Genomic DNA, 27,743 nt, shown 5'->3' on the forward strand with positions numbered 1-27,743 from the left:
TGCCCAGTTTGGGCTTGAACTTGCAACCTTCCTGTGATAGCCTTCCAGAATGCAAGTATTGTAGGCATGCACTGCTGTGCCCAGTTTGTATTTGACTCTGTTCAGATCTGTTTCTGCTAGAAAGAATTTGTTTTTGCAGATTAGCTTTCTGGTAGGGGCTTGAGGAGAAAGGCTTGCCCTGTGTTCTTCTTCAGAGGTGAGCCAGAGCCCTTGAGTGAGAGCCCTCATTCTACTCCTTTGCTTGAAGAAATAAAGTTTCCCCCATTTTAGTTAGAGCAGAGATCTGCCTCCTTACTCATTCTGCTGTTTGCATCTATCTGGGCTATTAAATGTGTTAATATCTTTCCAGAACTACTAGAAAGAAACCTGGATCGTGGAATCCAGGGCTGGAGGTTTTTCTGTTAAATTATCTGTGGACTGTTCCATGTGGATAATGTGGTGATTGGAAGGGAGGCCTGGATATTGGTGTGAGTAGCTGAGGTTTATCTGACAACAGAGAAGCAGGAATTGGGTTGCAATTTTTAAAATTCAGGAGCCTGATATAAAAATATCACTCACTGTATTATGACTAGTGAGATACAATACACTGTGAAAATCATGCACCTGATGGTAGCAAGAGTTCCTAAGTGAGGGATCCAGGCACTTTACAAGTGTGACTGTAAGGGGATTTCAGGTGTACACTGTCTCAGTCCTGTCCTCTAGCTCTGGCTGCCTTACCAGAAGCACAGATAGAGGCTGAAGCCTCCAGGTCAGGGGAGGAGATTCTTATTAAGCAAATCATTCAGCTGGCATGGAGATTGTTATGGCTTGTATCTGGATATCATCTTGAGTGTAACTAGTGGCCTGTTGAAAACATTTCTGTGTTTTCATAGATTTTGATCTAATTTCTTTTCCAATTTCTCTTTCTTCTGGTTCAGCGGACTTCATCAGCTCAGAGTCCAAGATCTGCGCAATCACCTGGGGACAAGAAGGGGGGAGATTCTCCCAGAAGCCCTGATGGTGTGGACTTGTCCAGGTAGGGGCCAGCTATGGAGGGTGGACACAGCCCGAGGCATGGCCAGCTCACTGTCTGTTTCAGCAGTTGCTTTGCTCAGTTTGTTTGGGGAAATTTACCATTAAACACATAAGATGATCCTCACTATTGAGATGATGAAGCAATGGTTCTTACCCTTCTTGGCGATTAACCAAGCTTGCAGAGGTTGGAAAATTTATACTTTTTTTCCTGCTGTAAGATTAAATAAGAAATTATATATTTCCATTAAAGCAGCACTCCAAATTGTTCAGCTTCAAAGTCAACTCAAAATGGGAAAGATCAAGGCTTCCCAGGGGCTTAATCTGAGGCCAAGATTCCAGAGAGCAGTCCATTGTAGGCACTGGACCATGAAACAGGATTCAGACAGGAATTCATTCCTCAAGCCGGGAAACCTGGCTCTCAGATCACACGATGGCAGTGGAATATGGCCCCGCAGATGTGGCTTCTTCATCAGCAGATGCTCATTGTGATCCTCAGCCAGGCCCTGATTCCTGCCACAGCTCCCTACCAAAAGTCCCCCCGTACTGCTGTACATCCATAGTTTTGGGGGTATTCACAAGCAGAGGGCCAGTGGACTTGAGTGCTCAGTCCCCAGCATGGACACAGGCCAGGCACACTGGAGCCACCTAGCAACTACTTGTGGGTTCAACTCATGAATAGGTCTTTAATCGGGTTAAAACAACCCTTTCGACCTATAAAGCCCAACTTCCGGGAGCCTATAATTATAGGTAATAAGAAAACACACTAGAGCTCCATACAACAAAAATTAAATAATAAGACCCTTGTCATACTGAAACTTTGGGTCACACAGCTTGCTTCATTATAGCTTTTCAAAACCTTCAGACTCACAGTGACTTTTTTTTTTTTTTTTTTTTTTTTTTGCTTTGGGGACATAAGAGCGACCCCTGGTGGCAGAAATTGCCATTTTTGGGTGGCTTGGGTTATGTGGTTTCCGGAGGAAATACTTGAAACCTCTCGGCATGAATATTAAGGAACCAGTGATCAGATGGGACAAGGTGGTTTTTTTTTTTTTTTTTTTTTTTTTTTTTGTTAAGTCACAGGATGATGCCCTGAACAGCATCTTTGAGTCCTGGCCTCTAGTAATGGTAGCACCCCCTTCCCTCCCCAGATCCCTTTAGTGTTCTTGTTCATATACATTTTACCAGGGTACTAGGACAAACATTTTCACATATAATTTTAATCAGACCTCTAAAGTGGTTCTAATGATTATAAAACTAACAGATGAAATTTTTTTTCTGAAGTTCTTTGCAAAGGAAGTCACTGTTGGCTCAGACCCAAGGTCTTGCTCTTCCCCTCTCCATCTTCATAGGGTCCTGGGACCGCTTAGGAACCTTGGGAGAATTGTTCACAGCTGGACTGAAGAATAACAGTAGCTTAAAGGTCTTTTGTTGCTTGTTCCTCAGCTTTAGTCCATTATTATTTTCCCTTGAAGAAGAAATGCCTCTCATTGGCATGCAAATTGAGAACAAAAGAAATATCTTCCAGGAACAAGCCCAAAGGAGCAACTTCCTGTTCACAGTGGAAAACAAGATTGTCCTCAATAAACCACAGCACAGAGCCCTGTGCTAATTACCTCGGACGGATGCCACTGAGAACAATCCACCTCCCACCTTTTAGGGATTTGCAATGAATCTGTCCTGAAGTTGAGATGTTTATAGAAGGAGAGTTGGGGCACCAGCTCCTGTGGGTCATGCCAGTCCTGGCATTAACCAAAGATAGCAATAGCATTTCATATGCATTCTGCATCTGGGTGCCAGACATCAACAAATGCTCTATGTGTACACAGTAAGATTTTGTTTTCTCTCAAATGATTCAATCTTGCTTTGAGTCCTTACTCTCCCAGGCTGTCAGGAATGCCCATGGCAGCTGTCTTTGGGTCTCCCCTCTGTTAAAGCCTGATATATTAAAGCTGTGGTCTGGCTTCTTCTTACTTCCAGGGCCACCACTGAGATGCCTGTTTGTCCAGCCCCTATGACTGTGCTGCCTCCCTATCACATGTGGCACATGGAAATCGTGGTAGAGACTGGGAGCTCCTGGCCTTTCTAGTGGTATTTTTTCTTTCTGGTCATCCCCAGCTGACACTGTCATGAGGGCAGAGTGGGATGCTCAAATATCCCCACTGTCCTGGGCATCTCTCTGTTCTCTCACCCTGCAAGGCAGTTGTCTTCTCTGGTGGCTTCAATGCATGACCAGCCATTACTATCCAAAAGATACAGCTTTTTACAAGGGGTAGGAAAAGCCACTGACCTCAGACTGTTTCTGCTCATAAAAACACCAGAGACAGGCCAGGGATTTAGCTCAGCGGCATAAGCACCTGCCTGGCAAGTGTGAGGTCACGAGTTCAATTTCTGATACCAAAAACAAACAAACAAATAACACCAGAGACAGAAAACAGGAGAGCCTGCTGTGGCTATCAGTTTGTTGTGGAAACATTAGAAGAATATAGCCAGCCCTCAAAACTCTTGGGTTTTGTATCTATGGAATTAGCCAATCATTGATCAAAAATATTTTGGGGGAAAATAGCATTTGCAGTGAACATGTACAGACATTTTTTTTTTTGCATTATTCCCTAAGAACACAGTATGGCAACTATTTAGGTTGTATTGTTAAAAGTAATCTGGAGGGGCTGCACCTGCCGGGGAAGTGTGAGATTGAGTTCAATCCCTGGTACGAAAAAAAAAATAATCTGGAGATTATTTAAAGTATTGGGCTGATGTACTATGCTAATGCATAAGGAACTTGAGCTTCTTAGATTTCAGTGGTGGTGAAGTCTCTAAATCCAATATCCATCCCAAACCAAGGGACCACTGAATACATAGTCACAAGTTAGTATTTCTAAAAGTTGTCCTTATGCCCAGTCATTGTTCCACTCCATTGATGAGCAGAGGCTTAATGCATTATGGAATTTGTTGTAGCAGTAGAAAGGCCACTGTTTTGCCTCAAGGCTCTTCCTTCCCTCTAAACTGTAATAGAATCTGGGATTTACACACCTCCAATGCCATAAGTTCTCACCCAAATAGAAGCCTGGGGTTTCAGCAGCTCTGCTGCCCTACCCCTGATTGCCACATGGTGTCGCTGTTGTCATGTGGCCCTGCAGAGCCCACACCCTACAAAAGCTGAAGCTCTGCATGGTTCAAACCCTTCCTGAAGCCATTCCTGGCAGGCCCTGAATTCTTCAGGGACAATGACACTGCCCTCCCAGGGTGAAAGTTAAGCTCAGGTGACACCTCTACCATTCAGCGATGTCCACGCCTGCACAAATCGCAGGCCTAGCATCTTTTGAGTCCTTCTCTCTATGAGTATCATGAAGCAGAGGTGGGGCAGCCTTTTCCTTTAAGACCCTTGAACACCACGGTTCTTAACACACAAACCTTCCCCTGGACCATGGAACCATTAAGTGGCACCAGAGGAAGTGACTGCTTCTGTAGGTAAAAGATTCTCAGACACAGGCCACTCCCATATCAAGTGGCAAGTGTGGTGAGCTTCTAAGGGGGGCCCAAGCTGCAGAGATGACTGGTTTTTCTCAGGGAAGGACTCTTCAGTTCTCTCTCAGGCACCTTTAGGCACTTTGTTTCTAAGAAGGAGGCACCCAACCGTCTGGGCCCCGGAGCCTCAACCTCAACCCAGCGGTTCTCAGCTGTGCACAAACATCAGGGTCACCCTCAAGGCTGGTTAAAATGAAACTTTCACCAGAGTATGATCTGGTAGCTCTAGAGCGAGGCCTCAGAATGAGCATTCCTAACAAACTGCCTAACGAGAAATTCCAACAAAATTCCTAATAGGTGACACTGGTGTGGTGGGCCCAGGATTGGACTCACACATTCTGAGGCCTGGGGTGCCGGGCCTGCTGTCAATGCGGTTCAGATCAAGAGGCCCTACCTGAAGGGCTAGGCTGGAGAGAAAGAGTCTCCTGGCAGGAGCCAGAATCCCAGGGAAAAGGGCACTTTCAGAGGCCAGTCTGAGTGGAGGCCAAGCAGGACATGAAAACAGACCAGGTAGTCTTGTGGGAGTTTTTTGCTTGTTTGTTTGTTTGTTTGTTTGTTTTTTGGTCCTGGGGATTGAATTTACAACCTTGCACTTACCAGGGAGGTGCTTATGCCACTGAGCTATGTCCCTGGTGGTTTGTTTTTAAGCAAGCATGAAGGCAGACAAAGAGGTCAGAAGAAGAATTTTGAGACCCTCCCTTGGTACATTAGACAGTAGTGAGCGATGTCCTGGCAGTGCAGGGATGGTGGCCAAGAGACAATCCCAAGGCAAGACCGGGAACCTGGGAACACCTGGGAGTGGGAGGAAAAGGTAGTCAAGGCAGGGGCCAGTGTTCTGAACTGAGAACCCAGAAGAAACGTCTCGCTTCAGAAACTGGGACGCTCAGGTGGGAGCTGCTCTGGCAACACCGATTAGTTCAGACACATGGCAAGAGCACCAAACTCCTCCACTGGGAACACTGCCGGTCTGGCCTTTATTTAAGCAGGCCCCTGGCAATGGGGAGGACTGACAGCTTAATGGGGTGATTATGACCCTAAATCCTATAAGAGCCTCATGGTGGTTTCAATTATTTATGCAAGTTATTCACAGATAAGTCAGCTCATTCCAGTGCTCTTGTTTTGTTTTAACAAGAGGCGGACACTTTTTTTTTTTTTTTTTGGTACCAAGAATTGAACTCAGGACCTTACTTTTGCCAGGCAGGGGCTTATGCTGCTGAGCTATAGGCCTAGCCCTACACTGAGTTTTACATATATTGAACTTTAAATTATATTGAAGAGCACAAGAACAGATCCAGAGAGGGGTAGATGACATAAACGGAATCATGCGGTGATGGCCTCCCAGACTCTCCAATCACAAGATTTTCCTGGCTGTTTGGTAAATGCATCTATTGCTAGGCCCCTTCCCAGAAGCAGCAGCAGTCCTGGGTGTAGAGTAATGAGCCTGAGATCTGTGGAATGGTTAGGACCTTCGCAGAATCGCCTGGGGCACCAGTTAAGATACTCATTTTTCACTCCGTGGCTTTTTCAGCAGACAGACAAACACCTATTGAGAACAAAAATCCTTGGTGTCGGGTGGTAGCTGGTGGCGTTTCAGGGGAAAAGCAGCCAGGAGGTCTGAAAAATGAAATAATGAATACCACCATAAATGCAGGGGGTGTCTCATGCTCTGCTTCCCCTTCGTTAAGGGGACTGTGTCTGTGCCTTGCTGAACGTCTGCCCCACCCACCAGCAGCTCTGTTTGAATCGGTGTAGATGACCGAGGAGCCTATGAAGAAACCAAAACTCAGAGAAGTCTAGGAACCGCCCTCCATCACACAACAGAACGGAGCACGAAGGGAGCTAGACTCGGGTGTGGCCCGATGCCATCCGGAATCCAGATTCATACCATACGCTCCCTCTCATGGAGGCCTGGCAGAATTTGTGTTGTGGTCTCCATAATTATAACATAAGCCACAGCCAATTGTTAAAATCTAAAAGTCAGTTCTTCAAAAGAGAGAAAAGAAAGCTCGGAAAGATCTGAGCTGTGTCACAGCAGCGGCAGGGTGGCTCTTAAGGACTCAGCCCCACCGCTGAGATCTACTTGCTTGCTCTTGCTTAGCCAGGCAGCTCCCTCCTTGTCCAGTTTCTTGATGTATTATTTACTTCTCGCTGGAGGCAAACACAGAGCAGGAGAGGGGGAGGGGAGGAGGGTGGTCCTGATTTTCAACACTTTCTGAAGTAGCTATGCATCTGTTTTCTGCTCATCTGGTTTCCACAGAGCAGTCTAAGTCTTAAAATCAGGGGGAGGCCAAGGATTCAGCTCAGTGGCACAGCATCCATCTGGCCAGTGAGAGGTCCACGTCATTTACAGGAAACTGCTCTTAACACATTAGTGTTTTTCCCACACACTTTTCTAAGTTTTCAAAATAGTTCTTTCTTGATTGTGAAATAGTTACTTTAAATATAAACATACATACATACATACACATATATTTATGTCTGCGTGTCTACACACATATAAACCCTATATATGTATACTTTTAAAATGCCAGCTATTTTTAAATTTTTATTTGTTTATTTATTCTTTGGTACTGGGAATTGAACTCATGACCTCGTGCTTACCAGGCAGGTGTTTATGCTGCTGAACTAAATTACTAGCCTCCCCCCTCCCTTTTTTTTTATTTTAAAGAGAAGAAAACCAAACAAAATGAAACAGAATAAAGCCAATCAAAACAAAACAATAAAAGTGACACAGGACTTCAAGACAAGATAATTAGAAATCAACAATGGCTACCATAATGCCTCTTATTATCTTCACAATAGCTGCCCGTACCACAAAACATAGAAAATTAGATGAAACAGATACAATAAAACCAATGAAAGCAATATAGGACTTCAAAACAAGACAATAGGAAATCAACCATGGCTACCATAATATATCTTGGTAGCTTCAAAATAGCTGCCCATACTATCAGACATAATAAAATCAAACAAAACAAAGAAGAATAAAACTAAACCAAACCAAACAATGAAAACAATACAGGACTTCAAAACAAGAGAATGGGAATTAACAATGGCTACCACTTCCCTTTTTAGACCTTTCCTCCCCTTTCACTTTCCCAACATCTGTTGTACATTTTGGATCCCATAACTCCTTTGGGAGACGATATCAACCCATGTGAGTCTGAATCATTTCATCCTTGAGCATGTCCTCAAGTGGCATCCATTTACCTACAAGAGCCTCAAAATTATCCTTCTTCATAGCTGAGTAGCTTTCCCTTTTATAAATATACCATATCTTTTTTATCCATTCTGTGGTTGATAGGCAAGTTGACCCTGCTTTTTTCCAGGTCCTTGTTATATAGAACATTGCCTTCTGTCCTCTGACCTTCAGTTCATGAATTTTTTTTCGTGTCAGATGTGTGTATACCGCACGGATCCTGTCGGATCCTGTCTCCTGATCTACTTGCCCATGTTTCTTTTTTATTGGTGAATTGAGGGCATCTGTATTAATTACAACCAACACGCACTGGTTCACCTCTGCCACGCCGTCCTCCTGCTGCTGCCCCCCTAACTTTTCCCCTCCATTCCATTGCCTTTCCTGCTCAGTGATTCCCCTGCTGCTCTTCCTGGAACTGTGATCATCTTTATCTCTCTCTAGCAAATCCTTCAGCACTCTTTGTAAGATTGACTTGGTGAAATGGTTCAGACTCACGTGGGTGAACCCTAAGCAAGAAAGTCCTTCAGTGCCCATCCAGACCTACTATGCGATGCTGGGAACTCAAACTGTGTGCCCTCCCAGGAATCTAGCCAGCTATTTTTAAACCACTTTTAGACTTCTAGAAAAATGAAGCAGATAGTTTAGAGAGTTTCCATGTATCCTACCTTCCTTCTCCATACAACTTCTGCTGCTATTAATAACTTGTGTTTATATGATATAGTGGACCAGGGATGGTGGCACACACCTATAATCCCAGTTACTCAGGCAGAGGTGGGAGGATTGTAAATTCAAGACCAGTGTAGGCAATGTATCATTGTATTAAGAGGGTGTCTCAAAAGTGAAATGAAAAGAGCTGGGATTGTAGCTCAGTACTTCCTCAGAAGTAAAAATAAAAGTACATTTGTTGGTTTATGTGTTACAATTAATCAACCAGTAATGACAATCATATTATCCACAGCCTGTGGTTTGAAGGTCAGCTGTGTTGTACAGGCTGTGGGGTTGGCAAATGCGCAATTCCACATGCGCCCCGTTACAGTATCACACAGAGCAGTTTTGTGCCTTAGAAATTGCTGTGCTCCACCTATGTCTCTCTCCCTTCCTCCTGGCAATCCTTGAAATTTACTGATTCTCTTTCACTTTTTAAAAAAGTGGTCTCTATACTTTCCTTCTTTTCCTATTCCTTTTAAAAGGTGGTATAAAATGGCGTGGCGAGGTATTACATCTGACGCTTGATGAATGATTGTATTCCTGTCTAGTTGTGTAATCGCACTGAAACGTAACATAAGTCATTTCCGTCATGCCAGAATGTTCCTTGTGCTCCTTCCCAATGTCTCTGCCCAAGAGAAACAACCGTTCTGATTTCCCTCACCACTGGTTAGTTTGCTTATTCTTGAACTTCATAGACAACAAATAGGATTAAGCATGTGTATGTTTGGTATTTGTTTTGCTTTATACACTACTACTTGGTGACTTTTTACCTCAAAGGTACAGGCCAGGGTACTAAACACATTGCACTGTTGTGCAGTCAGTGTGTCTGTAGTTTTGTAAGACAGAATATGCATCAATTCAAGTCCTTTTAAAAACCTGGGCCCTTTTTGTGTTATATGTCCCTCTGACCTATTTTGTCTGTATTCCACTAGTTTGATGTTTATGTTTTCATTTTAATTTAAATAGTTTCTAATTTCCCTTTGAATTGTTTGACTTCTGAGTAATTAAGAGGTATGTTATTGAGTTTCCAAATAGTTGGAGATTTCCTGGATAGCTTTCTCTTATAATTTCTAACTTAATTCAACTGTGGCCAGGTACTATACTTTGAATAACTTGAATGATCATTTCTCAATTTTACTGAGACCAGTTTTTAATGTACAGATAATAGTTTGGCTTGTAAATATTCTACCTGTTCTTGATGAAATTATTTTTTACACTATCCAATATTGTTCAGATCTCCTACATCCATGCTGATTTTCTATCTATAAGTCCTAACAATGATTAAGAAGGGAGGGAAGAAATCTCAGACTGTAGTATAATTGTGGATTTTTCCATTTGTTCTTTTGGTTCTATCAGTTTTATCTTCTTGTATCTTGAAGTCTGGTTGTTATTATATATCTAAATTTTTAGAATTTTGTGTCTTCTTGAAGAGTTAATGCAACTCTTTATTGTAAACAGCATATAGTTGACTCTTTTGTTAATCCACTGGAAATGTCTGCTTTTGAACTAAGGCATTTATTAGTAATACAATTGTTTTCATTATAGAGTCTGCAAATAAATAATGTACATTTACATATTTTGTATTGATCATTTGTTTTGTTTCTTTTTCCTGTTCTTTGTCTTTTGCATTCTTTTCGATTAATTCGTTTTTGTTTTGTTTTGTTTTGTTTTGTTGGTACCAGGGATTGAACTCACAACCTCGCACTTACCAGGCAGGCATTTATGCCGCTGAGCTAAATCCCTGGTATAATTCGTTATTTTTATGATTCTGCTTTTTTCCATTTTGACTTATTAGTTACAATTATTTATGTAATTTTAGTGTTTGCATAGAGGAGCCACAATATACATCTTTAAAACAGTGGATCACAATCTGCTTTCAAGTGACACTATCATTTCATGTATGTTAAAAGAATCTTAAAACTGAAAACTTGCGTTTCTTCTTTTGGCCTTTGCACTATTACTATAAAACAATTTATTTCTACGAGTTACAAATCCACAGCACATACTTTTGCTTTAAACAGCAAATCACCTTTCAAAAAAGATCTAAATAATAAGGAAACAGGCTACCTTCATAGTTACCATTTCTGACTTTCCTTATTCTTTTGTGTAGACCTTGGTCACTCTGGTATTCTTTTCCTTCTGCTTAAAGGATGGCCTTCAACATTTCTTACAATGTGAAAGGTAACACTTTAGATTTTGTGGGTTGAAAATAAAAATTTTATTTCATGTGTTTTAGAAATACACTTTTTCTGAGCGAAGAGCCCCAGGTAGACAAATTTTTTCCCAGAGCATGAAAGGAATTCTGTTGCCTCATTTTGGCTGCGTTACTTCCGGTTAAGACTCTGCTGTCATCTTTTGTTCCTCTTGTTCTCTTTAACTACTTTTATCCTCTTCTTTTTCACAAGCTTTAAGAAATATGGTTACAATCTGCTTTGGTGTGGGTTTGTCCCTGCTTTTAGTGCTTGGAGTAAGTTGAGATCATATTTGGAAACTTTTCAGCCTTTATTTATTCAATTTAAAAAAATTTTTTCCTTTTTTTATATTTTTTCTTTTTTTTATTATTTATTCAATTTAAAAATTTACCCCTCTTCTTCTGGAGATTCCAAATACATATGTATATATATGTACATATGTATATATATGTACATATGTATATATATGTACATATGTATATATATGTACATATGTATTTATATATATGTATAAAAGAGAGAGAGACAGAGAGAGAGAGAGAGAGAATATTCAGCTCTTGGAAGTTGCCTCACAGCTCACTGACAGCCAATTCTTTTCTTTAATTTTAATTTTTGTTTTTGTTTTTATCAGTACCAGGGATCAAACTCACAATTGCCTGCTTGCAAAGGCAGGCGCTTATGCCGCTGAGCTAAATCCCCAGCCCCCAATTTTTATTTTTTTTGAGAGCAGGTCTCACTATGCAGTCCAGGCTGGCCTTGAGCTAACTTTGTAGCCCAGGCTGGCATTGAACCTGCAGTTATCCTCCTACATTAGCCTCCTGAGTGCTGGGATTACAGATGTGTGCCGCCACACACAGCCCTGTTCATTTCTCTTTTTTTAAAAATTAATTAATTAATTTATTTATTTGTCTTTTTTGTTTTTATCAGTACCAGAGATTGAACTCACGACCGCATACTTGCAAGGCAGGCGCTTATGCCACTGAGCTAAATCCCCAGCCCCGCCCCGTTACTTTTTAAATCTTCATGCTCTCTGTTTTTCTTTAGAGCATTTCAATTGTTACACTATAAATTCACTGATTTTTTTTCTGCAACAGCTATTCTGTCTTTCATTCTCACCCATTGTATTTTTCACTTTACACACGGTAGTGTTCATTTACATATTGTAGTTTTCTGGAAGTTTGATTGGCTTTTTTATCTCTTCCATGTCTGTTTAACAAGCTCAATTTTCTCTCTAGCCTTTTGGATATATGGAATAGAGTTATGATATATTATTATTATTGCATTACAATATTATCAAAACATTAGGCAAGTGCTTTACCACTAAGCTAGATAGACTACAAGCCTTCTAATACTTCTAAAAAATGTACTCTTGTACTTAATTCTGTCATCTAGGTAATTTTCTGGGTCGATTTTGATTGAGTAATCAAATCTCTTCTCATTGTGGATCCTCTGTTTCTTTACATGCTAGACATTGTAGACCTTAGGCTTTTGGGTTCTGCTTATTTTTTGTACTCCTATAAATATTCTTGAACTTTGAGCTGAGATCCAGTTATTCAGAGTAGCTTAATCCCTTTGGGTCTTGCTTTGATAGGTGGGACAGGAGCAGTGTTTAGTGAGAGTTAATTCCCCACTACTAAAGCCTGGCCCTTTTTAATACTCTAACAGATGCCCCATTAATTATGAGGTTTTTCATTCTGGCTTATGGAGGCGGGAATTATTCCTAGCTCTGTGTATCTATGAGGATCATTCTCTTAAACCTTTAAACTTGTTTATACCTAATCTCAAGTGGTTTCTTTATGTGCATGTACTGGTCAGTACCTCATATTTCTGGAGATGTCTGTCTGTCTGGCCTTTTCTTCTCTGCTATTTTGTTCTTGGAATTCTAGCTGCTTGGGTCTCCCAAGGCACTTAGCGCTACCCTCTAAACTCCAGGAGACTGTCAACTCCCACTTATTCCCTAACCTCCACACCATATTCTCCAGGCCTTTGGCCTGGCAACAGTAGGATTTACCTTGTTTTTTCACCACTCCAGGGATCCCCATTGTCTTCTTCTGTGTCTCCTTTAGTAGCCAACACCTCCCAACACACACACCTAAGTGTAACCCCTTTTGTAACTTACCATACTTTCTTTAACATTTTTCAATGCAGGCTGTGAAAAGATTGAAAAGCCGTTTCTTTCTTTCATTGTAAATGTAAATGCATCAGAACACCTGGCATTTACATTATTTTAGTTGAGAGATCTTTCCAGAAAAAAGGAAAAGAATAAGAGAGAGAATCTTGTGGAGAAATGTCATGAGTTCCTTTTATCACAGCGGCTTGGCTTGCAGACTCCCGTGTCTTTTTATGGCCTCAGAAGGCAACTTTGCCAGCTTTTAACCCTCCCAGTCTTGTCAGTGTAGCTGCTGGGAAGGAGTCTAGAATGGTCTTTATGCCTTTGACGCTGAACCAGCTTGGTTCCCAGAATTGTTGACTCACCAACATTTTACCCCCCATATGTCAGTGGGATTATAGAGAGACAAATCTCAACAAAATAGACTGGTAACTGACATGCAGTCTAAAAAGAAAGCATTAGTTACATATTTGAGCTTGGTATAAATGAGCTCAAGTCTCATATAGGTGGCATTGGTAATATCTTATTATTCAAAGGACTCTCCAAATGCTCTGAAAGATTTTCAGTCATCAAGGGACAATTCTACTGGGTTTTCTGTTAATATTTACTATGGCATAAAAATTATCTTACTGTTAGACATTTTATCAAGAAGGAATGAGACAAAAATACATTTTCTGCCATTTGCTGTTTAAAATACTTTTCATGGTGTAAAAATAAGTAAAAGTGCCACCAGAATTCAACTATACAAGCAAAACTGCCACTTGCATTCTTCCACGAATGACTAGTGTGTGTGGGGGGGTCTAACTTAAAAATAATGAATTATTCAGGTTTGGGTACATATTCTACCAAATTCCTTGATTTGAGTATCATGGTTTTACATTGTGCTTTATTTGTTGGGAATGCAAATAGATGTTTTCTTTACTGGATAGTTAATTTTAGCTTTTGTATTTGGTAGTTAAGAAAAGTTTTAGATCCATTCAAAGGAGAGTAAACAGACAGATGTGAGAGACATAAACTTGGTGTTTATTTCAGTTCCTATGCACAACCACACACCCTGTTCTGACAATTGATCTAGGAATACAGAATGGGGTAACTCTGCTCCCTGTAGGACCCTGTGGGAGAACTGCTAAAAAAGTTGGCTAAAAGGCTGTGTATTACTCAGTGTTTACTAGAGAAACAAATATAACACAAGATATAAAGTATATATAAATTTACAAAGTTGGCTTACAGTGACCACCCACAGCGTCATATGAGGAAAAGTACAGGGTCTGAGCACACACTGGAGACCGAAGGATCTAGCTCAGGGTCTGGAGCTCACTGCAGGGTCCGTGCAAGTCCGTATCAGGAGGCTGATGGGTCTGTGATGGAATGCAGAAGACTCTGCTGCAAGGGTGGAGGATCTGTACTGAGAGCCAAAGAGTCTGTGCTAGAAGCCAGAGGATGACAGCTAAGGTGAAGGAGAAGGCTGGAACCCCTCCAAAGAAATGGAAGCAAACTGTCCTTCTCCCTTTACACTATCCAGGTGACAAGCTACCTTAGCGTGGGTCTTCCATACCTTAGGCTGTGGAATTGCTGAGCGGATTTAGTTAAGCTTCTCTTACTCAAATTGACACACTCAACCATCACAGGCTGTTTTTAAATTTCCTTTGCCCATCCCCGTTCTCTGTGCTAAGCGGGATGATAGATTCTTGTGAATCAAGTGACACCCTGACCTTGAAGTTCTATAAAAGTTCATGTGGTAAAGTGTAGGTCGAGTGAATGGTATGAATATTTTGGGGCTTATTCACCGCACACACATACACACACCTCACACACATTTTCCCTAAAAACTATTTAGAACATACAAATGTTTATATTTCATTTGTCTTTTTAATTGCATCACAACATAAACAAGGAAAAAAAAACTGGATCAAAACCTACAAAGCCTGAATCTGACCACCCTGACAGGGTCAGGGAGCTCCCAGGCATTTGTGCAGGAAGAGTGGCTTTGACAAATGAGAGCCATGTGTGTGGATGGCACCTAATTAGCTGGGATTGCAAAGAGATTTTGAGGAGGTGCCTGTTTGCATGAAGCATGTGTCATCATTGTTAAGGCCAAGCAAGTTTCCTCCCTTAGGAACATGAGCGTTAGTTCCCTGGCGTGGATCACTTGGAATGAAAATTCTTTTTCCAAAATCTCTGGAATAAATAGGTGATACAGCTCTCAGTGCAGATGTTGATCTGAGAAAGTGATTATTATGACTCCACAATTGTTGGTTGCAAACCTTCTTTTATTGGTTCATTCCATGTCATTTTATCATTCATTCATCAGAATGCACACAGTGCTGAACTGAAATGTACAAATGAACTAGGGGAGCTTCCTCTAAGCATAAAAAAGAGGAAAACTAAAGGAGTAATAAGTAAATAAGAGACCGTGGGCTGAGGGGACAGCTCAGTGGTAGAGTGCTTGCCTGACATGCTGTAGGCCCTCAGTTTAATCCCCAGCACTCTGGGAGGAGAAAAGAAGAGACTAGGGTAGGTTGGAAGAGAGAATGTGTCCACAGAGATTGGGGGGACAGAACAGGGAGCTTCAGCAGCCCCAGGAGTGTGCAATGACCTGCTTTGGAGAGAGGGTCTGGAACTCACCCTGAGCAGAGAGGAGTGGTTTCATAGTTCGCAGGCAGCTTTTACTCAGAGGAGTAAGAGACCATCACAGAGGGTGCTTTTGGAGTATGTTTTGAGAGCTGATCTTCTATTCCCTGAAGGGCAGACTTTACCCATTCTTCTTTGCCCCGGAGGCTCTGTCTCCACAGTGTGTTCTGAGGCACTTCGGTCTCACTGAAGGCTCTACCAACAACAGGGACGGAGGAAGTTTTCTGAGAAACTACCTGCATGCATCTTCTGCTTGACTCAGTGCTCACTGGCACCTCCAAGGCTCTAGACTACGCTCTGAGATGCCCTCCAGCTCATGCAGACATCCTTTACCTAATGCTTCCAATGTTATCTAAGACACTGAGTTTTGGTTTTTAAAAGATCCCAGTATAAGTATGAAAAAATGGAGATTGTGCCCAAATGTAACTTTTATTAGTCATTAGTCATTGATCCAGAACAGTCTATCATAGTTGGCTCAGTCATTTATCAAGTTCTCGAGGAAGCTGTCTTCTTGAGTGGTCTTCTCAGGTTGGGGTGGAAAAAGAAGGTGAGAGAAATAGGGAGGAGGCATATAACAGAGAGCAGACTACTAAGAGAATCGTAACGACTTACAACCCCACACAGCTTAGATATCTGATTTTCAATGCCTAGAGAGAAAAATATGCAAAGCAGGAGGCAAGAATACAGTCAGTGAACTGATTGATTACATGGTTAGCAGGTGTCTAGCAACGTCTATGTGGTCCCTGTTAACTGAATTTATTTTGAGTTCATGGCAGGAGGGACTGAAAACATTCTGGAGTTAAGATCTTCTTTTTAAAGACAGAATCTCGATCTTTCTTTCCTGCACAATAGGTCACATGTACAGCAGGACTCCTGAGCTGATTCAGGTTTTGACCAGTCCTGGATGTTTGGGGTGAAACAGAACATTGCTGTGTCCTAATGTGTTGTTGGAGTTTGGAGGGGCTACTTAATGACACCCTTTCCTCCAGAATCTGAATGGATTGTGAAGTAGGACACTGGAGTCAGAGATAAAAATGCATGATCCAGGGCAGGGTTGAGCTGGAGGACCCGGCAGAACTGGACTCCTCATAATGCCTCTGAGTTAACCTTCCATAGCAGGGGTGGACTGCAGAGGTGCAGGATGGGAAGCCAGCGTGGGGTACCCATACACAGAAGACAGCTGTGCTGTGCGCAGGTTCAGCCAGCAATTCTGAACACCTTCACCCTACCCACTGGGAAACTGCACCCTTGGGGGCTTCTCTCCCCCTCTCACCAATTAGAGAAATACTCCTCCTCTTCCTGGATAGCTATGAAGAGCCACAGCACATGCCAGAAACACCACACTTGGCTGCTGAGAAGTGTCAGCTCACTTTGAGGCCACAGCAGGAATACAGAGAGCTGGGGAAGCCCCTCATCTCCATCCCAGTTACCACCAAGGCTGATACGCACAGGGTTGGTAGTTCCCAGACTTCAGTCTAACTTACTGGTGCCAATCTGCCCCTGGCTTTCCTTTTCTGGCAAATGCATTGGAATGCAATGAATAACAGTGATGATGTTATTTGTGAGAAATCTAGTCTTTGGAATTAGAGTAATTTATGAAAATAAGAAGTCATTCACAGACATCTGTATGATTAGTAACAAATTACATGCTTCCCTTCACTTATTAGACCTACTCCTGAGCACGGGGGGAGAGCTAAGAAGTGCCGCCTCAACCACATTTATTTAATTTAAGAAAGCACTTTGGCTTTTCTCCTGGACCTCAGTTTCTTCATATTTAAAATAAGAGATTTGGACTAATAGGTTACTGAAGTGCTATAATCGTGTGGAAGAAAATAACTTTCCTAATCATCTGTAAAACAATCATGATGTGAGAGCATTGCTGTATATTTAATGTCCTTGATTTGCATTCAGTTGTTTCCATCCACCTGTCCATCTATCTGTCCATCCACCAACCTTCCTTGCTTCCTTCTGTCCTTCCATCCTTCCTTCCTTTCATCTTCTCTTTATTCATCCATAGATTAATATATTTAACATTTGTTGACTATATGCTATATACTAGGCATTGCAGATATAATATTGAAAACAGACATGGACCCACCTTCCAGAGAAGGAAAGTGTCATCCACCATTGTTTTTTTTTTTTTTTTTTTTTGATACTGGGGATTGAACTCATGGCCACGCACATGCCAGGCAGACACTTGTGCCAGTGAGCTAAATCCCCAGCCCTCATCCACCATATTGATGGCCACTATGACCAGTGCTAGGTGGGCCTGTGAAAGGAAATCTGACCTAGGAATCAAGGCCAAGAAGGGGCTTCATGGAGAAGTGGTACCTGAGATCTAGGGAGCAGGGAAGCTCCGGGCTCCACCCAGATGCAGACCTGGTGAGCTCTGGGCAGGATAGGCAGGAGGGTTAGGCTGTTCCACAGCTGATAGAAAATGAAACTAGCAGAGACTTTTTCCATGGGGAAGGTGACAGGCACACTTTGGACTCTAAGCCATTGAGTCCAGAGAACAGAATGAAGAGGTCCAGAGTGGAAGGGAAAGGGGGCAGCTGTACCTGTCCAGATGAGAGCTGGCAGAGGCAGCAAGCTCTGAGATAGGCTCTGGAGCCAGGCAGTGCCACAGGCCTTGATTGTGCTTTGCATCAACAGCTCTTCCTCTCCATTCTGATCTGGAACCTCCCCTGGAACCCTTTTTCCTGTGTGCAGGGGCAAGGGTAGGCATCCCTTCTGCCAGGCCACAGTGCAGATTCAACGCCATCATAACTGAAAGTGTGTAGCATAGGCATGGCCTTGGTGATGCTCAGAACATGACAACTTCACCATAGCGATTCTGTCTTAGAGTTCTGCTGGTCTCTTTAAAGCCCAGTGTTTGCCAGGCCATGTTTGTGTTTTCCGCCTCCTTCCTTTCATTCTCACCCCAATGCTCCTGTGTTTCCAGAGCTAGCATATAGGAGTCCATCTGACTGTCACTGTCTTCACCTGGGCAGTGGAGAGGGACTCTTCTGTCCTGCCAGGGTCTGTCTGCTGAACAAATCACCCCTCCTCCGGGGCCAACGCCAGGCTATCAGTTCTTAAGGGTCTATATCAGGACACTACAGTCCCTTTGCCCTCCCTGACCCAACCATGAGATTGGGCTGAAAGGCTTCTGTTAAGCCTACTTGGAACCAGCCAGCCCACGCCCCACCAAAACAACCCCTTGGGGATTCTGTTTGCAGCCTTAACCCACACATTTTGACTCAGAAGCATAAAAGGACATTATGTCAGCTTAATTAATGCACAACTCTCAACAGACCAGTTCTTACAATTTGCCCTGCCCTTAGGCAAATCTGCTCCTAGTGAGCAGCTTTAATCTGGCTTTAGAAATTGCTTCTGGTAGCGAATCAGAGATGGCTGATGCTCAGCTCATGCTAAATAAACCAGCCAATGTCTAGGCTCTTGTTTAGGGGATATTGCCCTATAGCTCAAATTCAGTGGAAAATTCATCTAGATATTCTGTGATAAGAATGCACAGATTTCCAAAAATGCGTATAGAGTGAACTTATCATCTTGTCCCTCTGGTAATGACTACAGTCAGCCTGAAGGGAAGCCCTGTACTCTTCCCCCAGAGGCATGAACAGGAAGTGGCTTTGTTTATTTCATCTCCACTGTGATAAAAGCACCCTACTTACAGGATGTAGAGTGACCTCATATTTGGAGGTGATGAACTTGGAAGAGGCTGGAATGGGGCCACAGAGAGCCTCCTCCTGTCTTGGACATTTCTTATTCTTGGAGAAACATGGCAGAGTGAATAACAAGATGCCCAGGTTGATATCCAAGCTGTTCCTCTGCGTCCCCATGTTCTCGTTTGCAGATGGCAGAAGGAATACGTCCTGAGCCCAGCTGTCAGCAGGGTTAATGAGGTGCCCCTCGCCAAATACTGATTATTTACTTTTATACATTATTATTTCCCCAATTTCTTGCTGGAAAATTTTTAATTAATTAAGTTTATTAGTACATTTTCATATATATAATGATCACATTTATCATAAGGAATTTGTACCTGTAGACGATAGAATCTTTTTTTTTTTTGTCTTTTTCGTGTTTATCGGTACCAGGGATCAAACTGACGACCACACACTTGCAAGGCAGGCACTTATGCCACTGAACTAAATCCCCAGCCCCAAGATGATAGAATCTTGATTGTTCTTTTTTTCCCCTCCCCATTCCCCAACTCTTCCCCACCTATTTACAAAAGCTTTGTTTCCATTTTTCCCTTCTTTTTTCATTGTTTTTCTTTTCTCTTCCTTTCCCTTCCTCCCTAGTTCCCTTTCCTATTTGAACATTTTCTTCCTATTTCAAAATATCTGTAATACATTTTGGTCCTTATTTACACGTTTGGTTTCTCACACCAGAGAAACAGTATGGTATCTACATGTGTGTCTGATTTATTTCACTTCAGCATATGGCCTCAAGGTGCATCCACTTACCTAGAAATGTATCAAGTTTATCCTTCCTGAATGCTTAGCAGTATTCCATTTTATTAAAAACCACATCTTCTGGGGCTGGGGATTTAGCTCAGCGGCATAAGTGCCTGCCTTGCAAGCAGGCAGTCTTGAGTTCAATCCCCGGTACCGATAAAAAGGAAAAAGACCAAAAAAAAAAAAAAAAAAAACCCAAAAAAACCGCCACATCTTCTGTATCCATTCATCAACTGATGAGCATCTTTATTTCCAAGATTTTGCTATTACAAACTGTGGTGCTGTAAACAAGAGTGTGCATGTATCACTGTGGTAGGATGCTTTTAAATCTTTTGAGAAGACACCAAATTTTGAAACCTCAAAAATGTTGAATGGATGAAGCAGGAGATGCTCATGTGACAATTTTCTTAGTCTTCTCAGGCTTTCACAACATAACACCACAGCCTCATGGCATAAATAATAGACATGTATGTTTTCAGTGTCCTGGAGGCTCAAGTCCAGGTCAGGGTACCAGCTGGGCTCGTTTCTGGTAAGGTCTCTCTCTATGGCTTTAGGGTAACACTTGCTTGGTGTGTCCTCACGTGGGCTCCCTCTGTGGATACACACGTCTGCTATCTCTTTCTCTTCCCAAAAGGGCTCTCATCCTTTTGGACCAGGCCCCCCTACCCTGCTTTGAACTTTGCTTCTAGGGGCCCTAGGTTCAAAGGCAGTCTCATGGGGAGTGAGGTTGTCAGCACAGGGGTGGAGCGAGGCAAACCGTTTTGTCCATAGCACACATTTTAAAGTGTCCACAAGAATGCAGTTCACCTTCCCACTCTCTACTTCCCTCGTGTATTAGGCAGGTATATTCCTTGCATGGAAAGCTGGAATTTGGTAGTGGACATGGAGGATGGAGTGCTTATCTCTGGCCACATCCAGAACACTGTGAGACTAACACATGTGAATACGTGTGTGACAGCTCTGAAGAGATTCCATGAACTTCCTACTCTGACTTTAAGGAAAATAGTAAGAGCCTTAGAAAACCACACTTCTGTTAAGTTTGCCTAGAGTAGTTTCTCCTGACACAGAAAATATGTAATTCTCAGGAGCATATAGATCACAGCTATGTAAAAATAACAAATATTGTAGCTCCAAAATATGTTCCTAAAAAAGAAAAATCACTAGAATAGTGAAAAAGGCATGGACAAAGGGTGTGTCTTTTCTTGTTTTTTCCATATTTCCAAATTTTGTATATTAGCCATTACATTATTTTTAACTATGCTAAATTAAAACTATATAGACTAGTGCGACACAGTCAAATATGGCATGTGATAAACTATTTTACAATAACCAGAGTGTATTTTTATAGCAACTCCGTAATTCTAAGCCAAATTTCTCTATTCTAGTTTTTGTTTCATACATGTTACCCAGCTGGGTGTGTTCGAGTTAAGACAAGTATGAAGCTATTTCAGCAGAAATTTTACACAAAGTACGACTGTGTCTTAGATTGTGCCTTTCACTATAGCACCTGCTAAACGTGCAGAATCCAGTTAACTCTATTCAAGAATAGCTCTGTTTTTCAAAGCACAGCTTTGCCAACTTGTGCTTTTCCCCCCAAACATTCCCCAGTAGTGCTCAGGACCTCTTTGTAATCTATACAGAGCTAGTTTAACCTTCGTTCCTTTTATAGTTTCCTCTTATTAAAAACTTCCTGGGTTTCCTGCATTTCAGACTATTATGAATGAATTTCCATATTCCCTATTCACAGCTCACTAGCATGGAAATCCCCACACTGAGGATTTGTGACTCTTTGTATTGACTTTTGGGGAAAATGAGGGCATGTGTTACGGCAAAGGGAGGGAGGAGCTGCGGGCTCCTCACAGAGTACAATGAACTGCATGGGTGCTGGGGTGTTTGTGATAGAGTCTCTGGGCAGCCTTTTGTAGGGGAAGGATCAGGACTAGTCTGCCTGCAGTGTGGCTCTGTCTTGGAATCCATGAGAATCAATGAAACATTAAACGTTTTCATTTTTGGCAGTGTTGGGCTTGGAAGCTCCTGTTCCACTTCTGAGACTGCTGCCAGCCCAGACCCGTGCATCGTGTCCTCAGAGGTGACAGAGCCAAGGAAACACCCGCAGGAAGCCAGCGGTCCAGAAGGATCTCCACTGTCTAGCCTAACACCGCCCCAGGAGCAGCAGTGTCCCTTGACCTCCATGCCCTTCACTGAGTGCCCTCCGGAAGGTTGCTTAGAAGGCCCAGCAGCAGCACCTGAAGATGCTGTCACCCAGCACACAAGGAGGGAGCCTTCTCCAAGTGACCCAGGGGACTCCATGGCATTTACCTCTGAAGGGGACAGTATGGCTGCCATAGTCTCAAGTGCTGGGGGAGACAAAGAGATGAAGACAGAGGAACAAACTTTTACCTCCGACAGTACCACTGACCACTTGCCAGGAATTTCACCAGTACCTCCAGCAGAGCCAAGGAAGGAGCTTCTATGTGCAGAGGGCTGCTTAGAGTCTCAGGGGAAAGAAGGTGTAAGTGACTGTTCCCCTGCAGAATCCAGGCTCAGTGTGGCTTCTTCCCATCCAGGCAAGGAGAGCTCAGCTGGCCAAGTGGAATATCCTCTAGAACCTGAGACCATGGTCCCACAAGATTCAACTCCAAGAACAGTGGACAGAGAAAGAGGCCAAGTACAGGTGTCACCTCAGCATTTAGCCAATGACTTGGAATTCCTTAGTTCCTGCCATTCCCCTGGGAGCAATTCAGGGGCTACCCATGAAGCTGAAGCTACTGCTTCCCAGGAAAGTTGCCAGCAGCAAATGAAGGCACATCTGCTCCACACAGAACTGTCCTTGGATCCACTGAGTTCTGCATTAGTGCGAGGGAAGGAAACTCTGGATGCTGGTGATGCTCACAGCCACTTGCAGATAGGGACGAAAGGTGTAGAGTCCCATCAAGTTATTGATGTAGCAACAGACATCCAGGAAGATGGGAGTTCACTTGGGAGCCCCAAGCCCATTCCACTTACCCCAACTGAAGAAACACACCCAGCTTCAAGCTCCACATCATCCCCACCCACTGGGATTCTTGCTGCCACAGAAGGAAACAGTTTGTTGGCCAGGGACATGGCTTCCAAAACTGAAATGCCCGTTTCTGTAGGTTTGGTCAAAGAGCTGGTGGATGAAAAGTTGGCAAGACTGGAAAACTGGTCATCAGATCTTGGAAAAGAGCAAGAGCATTCAGAAGCAAGTCCTGGAGAGGTTTCTGCCTCATTGCCCCAGGAGGGAGCAGAGCTCTGGAACTGGGAGCAAAGCCATGCAATGCCCCGAGAGGTAATATTGTCCCCTCCTCCTCCTCCTGCAGAGGCTTCAAGGAAAAGTATGGAGAGCTCAATAGGGTCAGAGGAGGGAACCAAGGGCCCTGAGGATGCTGGAAATCCAGTTGTAGCTAAAGAGAAAGGCCATGGAGACAACTCTGCAGGACTAGAAGGACAGCCTGGAAACCAGAGGGGAGAAGAGTCTCAAACTTTCCAGTGCAAGCCTTATGGGAAGGTGGTCAAAGATGGGGTCTTAAAGCCAAGCGATGATTCAGAGAACACAATGTTTTCCAACTCAGATTCAGCACAACCACCCAGAGAGGGAGACACAGGACACACGGACTCTGGGTCAACGGAGACAGCATGGCAAGTGGCAGCTGAAATCCATGTGGCTGGTGCAGATATCTCGGCTCACAAACCCCACAAGGAGGATCCTGTCCTGACCGCAGTACCAGGGGATACTGGCAAGTATGTTGCTGTTCCGGAAAAGCCAGGATTACTGACCAAATGTCTGGACATGCTTCAAGATAGGGAAGGACTGGGAAAAACAGAGCATCCTTCTGCTTTACAATCTGAAAAATCAGATTTCCTGTCAAATTTTGCCAGAGAGGTTGTAACTAAAGCTCAGGAGGTGGAGCACACTTTGGAAAAAAGGATGACAGTCTGCCCATGCCCACAGAAGCCCTGCAGCTGCAACACTGAGGGCTTGTTGACATCCCCAGGTCAACCTTGTGGGCCAGGGCAAGATGCAGCTGGACAGGAAGTTCCTGCTGGTATGCCACCTCCCCCCGACGGGGAGACTGCAGCAACAGACTGCATGTTCACTACTCTCAGCCTGACTCAAGACTGTCAGGGAAACTCATCCTGCCCAGGGGACAGCCAAACAAAAGGAGCTGCATCAGAGTGTCCCCCACTGCCTTCTGAAAACCATCTCCAGCCATCCCAATTAGACTCAGAAGCATCCGTATTCGATATTCTCAGGGAGAAGACCCAGCCACTAACAAATGGGGAAGAGGCTGACTCAGGTGATTCAGAGTTTCAGAACCAGGGTGCAGAGTCTTCCCAAATCCACATACCTGTGGAGCCTCAGCCGGATGTGCCCCTACCCACTCCCAGAGGATGGGAACAAGTTACTGGGTCAGAACTTCAAAGCCAGCTCCCCAAAGGCATTCAGTCTGCTGCTCCAAGTTCATCTCCCAAGGACACAGTTCTGGAGAGTTCTCCACTAGTGGAGTCAGAATTGTCAACCCCAATAGGACAGACGTTGCCTGCACTAGGGAAGTCTGAGCAAGAGGCCATAGGCTGTGGTGGCCAGCAGCCTCCTCCTGCAGATGCCTTAAAAGACTCTTCTCTTGCAGGGGACTTGGGAGGAAAGGAAAGTTGCTGTGCTGGGCAGGGACCAAACAAGTCCCAACAAGAGCTGGTTGGTGTTTTGAAAGCAGGCAGCCAGCATGAAGAAGCATGTTGCAAGGATGCAGGACTTTCTGAAGCAGCTGACGCCTGGGCCCTGCCGCAGGGTTTGGGTAAGACAGAGACGGCAAGTAGAGACACAGTGGAGGCCCCGCCTTGTCCACCTGACTCAGTAGATCTCCTGGATGCAGCTCATTGCCTGCTGGTCACAATACCTGCCAGTGCCAGAGTCACACCCACCCAGGATGCCCCAGAGAATCAGGCATACAATAAAAGCCAGGAAGACAGGCAGGAACCAGCGCCGGCCCCACAGCAGGGAACGGAGTGCCCAGCCATTATGGATACAGAGGCCCAAAAACTTCTTGGAAGTTTCCCATCACCTGAGAAGCAAAGTGAAGATACAGTTGCTGAGAGTGGTGCAAATGCCAGTGAAAGAGACCCCAGGATGCCACAGGTTCCCCAAGAACCAGAAGTCACTCAGAGCGGGGGCTTGTCTCTGACCGAGTGCTGCTTTACATCTGAGAATGAAGACTCTACCTTGGCCCTGGGTGAGCCTTGCCATGTTGAGCAGCTTGTGGCCAGCGGCCAGAGTGCCTTGCTCTCAGTCAGAGAACTGGGTGGTGTACTGAGGAACACTGCGGGTATTTCTGCCTGCCAGACTGTCCCTAACCCAAAGAGGTGTCTGCTATCTGGGTCACATGAAGAGGCTGATCCTGACACCCCTTACCTGCATATTGATGGTGCTGCCAGGCAAGGAGCAAAAGACAGTATAGTGAAAGCTATTTCCTCTGAGGGCCTTCAGCCTCCTAGTGAAAGCCCCCACCGCAAAGAAGAGCCTCTACTTGCCCTTGGAAATGCCGCCTCTGTGAAGCTGTCTGCTGGCTCCCTTGCTTCGCCCTTGCATCCAGGAATTGCTGGTGGGGAAATCCCTGCAGTGCAGCCCAGCAATGAAAGCCCCAAAGCTGGAATCACTGAGGGACCTGTGGCCTCTGTGCCCTACCTGGACAGGATGCCTCTCCTGGCCAACGGTAAGCAGATTACAGGGGAGGATACACTGGCCACAGATCCAGACCCAGGCACCAGACCATGTGAGATTCCTGCTAGTGAGGATGGCATGGTGGCTGATACAGAAAGAGAGACAGCGGGCAGTGGGGAGAGGATGGTAGATCCTTCCCCAGATCCAAAGAGGGATGTATCATGTACTATGGAGACATGCTCCAAGCAGACCAACATGATCACTGGGTTCCCTGACTTCAGGGAGCACATCACCAAGATCTTCGAGCAGTCTGTGTTTGGAGCACTGGCCACTGATCAGCCCCAGAGTGCACCTAGTGAAAAGGCAGGAACTGGGAGAAATGTGGTGGGCAAGCACCCTGCCACACCGCTAAACCCAGAAAAGTATCTAGATGGGACTCAAGGAGTGGCCGTTACCCTTCTGCCTGCTCCTCCTGCTGAACTTTTGGCAGAGAAGAAACAAGAATGGGCTGTTGAAGCTGAGATTTCCCATTTGGTTTCCCAGGATCCAGCTCCAGACAAGCTTCTGGCTCTGGCAGGACCAGCCTTGGAGCAGAATCTGCCAGGTGCCAATGCTGAGCAAGAGACCACTGCTATCCCACTGATAGGGCGAAGTGAGAGGCCAGAGGGGGATAAGGAGGTCTGTGCAGGCCTGGGATCCCAGGCTCACTCACAGCTTGAGACGAGTGAGCAGGAATTAGCTGTAGGACTTCCCTCACCTGTGCTGGCCAATCAGGGGATGCCTACAGAAGGGACCACTGACTCCAAGGTAAGTCCTCAGAGCAGCGGAGAAGAGGCCTTGGGCTTGGCTCAACATGACAGAATTCCTTCTGGAGAACAGCACCAGGGAACACCAACCTGTGACAGCCGACACAGAAAAGATGGTCCCCTTGACTTCGCTCCCACAGGGGGATCAGATGATGAGCTAGGATCAACCCACATCCTTGAAACCTCTTTTCCTAGTGGGGATGTGCTGATTGTGCCTGAAGCTAACAGTGAGCCTGGGACCCCTCAAAACCTTGGGGCTGGGAAAAAGCCTGAGGTTGCTGCCACCATCTTGGAAATGCAAAATGCCCTGGACTACAAGAGCACCCCTAAGCCGCAGGCTGGAGAAATGTCAGACACTCTGCTAGAGCCCAGCAAAGTGACAGGAGCTGCTGGGGAAGCCCAGGGCGACATCACATCACACTCAGCTGAGACATGGGCAAGTGCATCTGGTGACTTGACTGAAACAGGTACTACAAGGATGTTCTCTGGTATGCCTTGTGACTCAGCGTTGCCAGGGAGCTGTCAATACTCTGACAGGGATCAGGTGATGGAGGACACACAGTTGGACAGCACAGTTGGACACCAGGAGGCCACGGAGCAGCCAGGGCCTGAACTCCCTGCTCCTGCTGGGCACATGAAGGTGTGTGACTCTTCAGTGGCTGAAAAAACCAGAGACCCAAAGCTGCAGGACGCGGCTCCAGAAGAGCTCCACGCTGGCAGGTATTAGACTAAACCCCTATGGGCTCAGCTTCAAAGGTGATTCCCAGCCTGATTTTTCTAAGAATCAAAGAGATGATGGGTGGTTTTTAAGAGGCTAAGTTTCCCACATCTGGTGGGTTATATATACCCACTTAACCTCTCTGGATATGCTAAAAGTCTGAAAGAATGGAGACTGTTTTAACATACCTTGTTCTTTTTCTTATATTCTTTAATTCATCCAAGCTTAACCTACTGGAAAAGCTTGAAGTGTTTACTGGCTGGCTGAGCATGATGGAGTGATAGGCTGAAGTCAGTGGAATGTTTTTCTGGAATGCAGATACATTTTTTTCTTTTCTTTCTTTTCTCTCTCTCTCTCTCTCTCTCTCTCTCTCTCTCTCTCTCTGTCTCTCTCTCTCTTTCTTTCTTATTTATTTTTGATACTGGATCTCACTATGTAATACATGCTGGCTTTGAACTCACTATGTAGCCCAGACTGGCTTCAAACTTGTGGTGATCCTTCTGCCTCAGTCTCTTGAGTGCTTAGGATTACAGGCCACCACACCCAGCCAGATACGTTTGATTTTAAATCTGGGTTTGTTTACACAGAGGAACCTAAATGATTCAAAAGTGTCTCCAAGCCATTGTCTGTCTGAAGTTCTACTCTCCACTCCAAGGATTTTGGTGTAGCAGTTACTTAAAACTATCACTGGGAAACGTGC

General features: G+C 44.2%; 1 protein-coding gene across 14 annotated transcripts in view; it reads left to right on the forward strand.

Annotated features, from left to right (window-relative positions):
- The window catches only part of Tacc2 (transforming acidic coiled-coil containing protein 2), a 204,824-nt gene that overhangs the window by 38,073 nt on the left and 139,008 nt on the right, over positions 1–27,743 (forward strand). For all 14 annotated transcript variants that reach the window (XM_023561546.2, XM_023561550.2, XM_023561554.2 and 11 more), the window contains 2 exons: positions 918–1,015; positions 21,856–27,045. In XM_023561546.2, coding sequence (XP_023417314.1) covers positions 918–1,015; positions 21,856–27,045 — 5,288 coding nt within the window. The remainder of the gene's footprint in view (positions 1–917; positions 1,016–21,855; positions 27,046–27,743) is intronic.

The sequence above is a fragment of the Cavia porcellus genome, unplaced genomic scaffold, assembly GCF_034190915.1.
Source record: "Cavia porcellus strain 051 isolate PalLab524CR breed Dunkin Hartley unplaced genomic scaffold, mCavPor4.1 scaffold_2, whole genome shotgun sequence".
Lineage (NCBI taxonomy): Eukaryota > Metazoa > Chordata > Mammalia > Rodentia > Caviidae > Cavia > Cavia porcellus.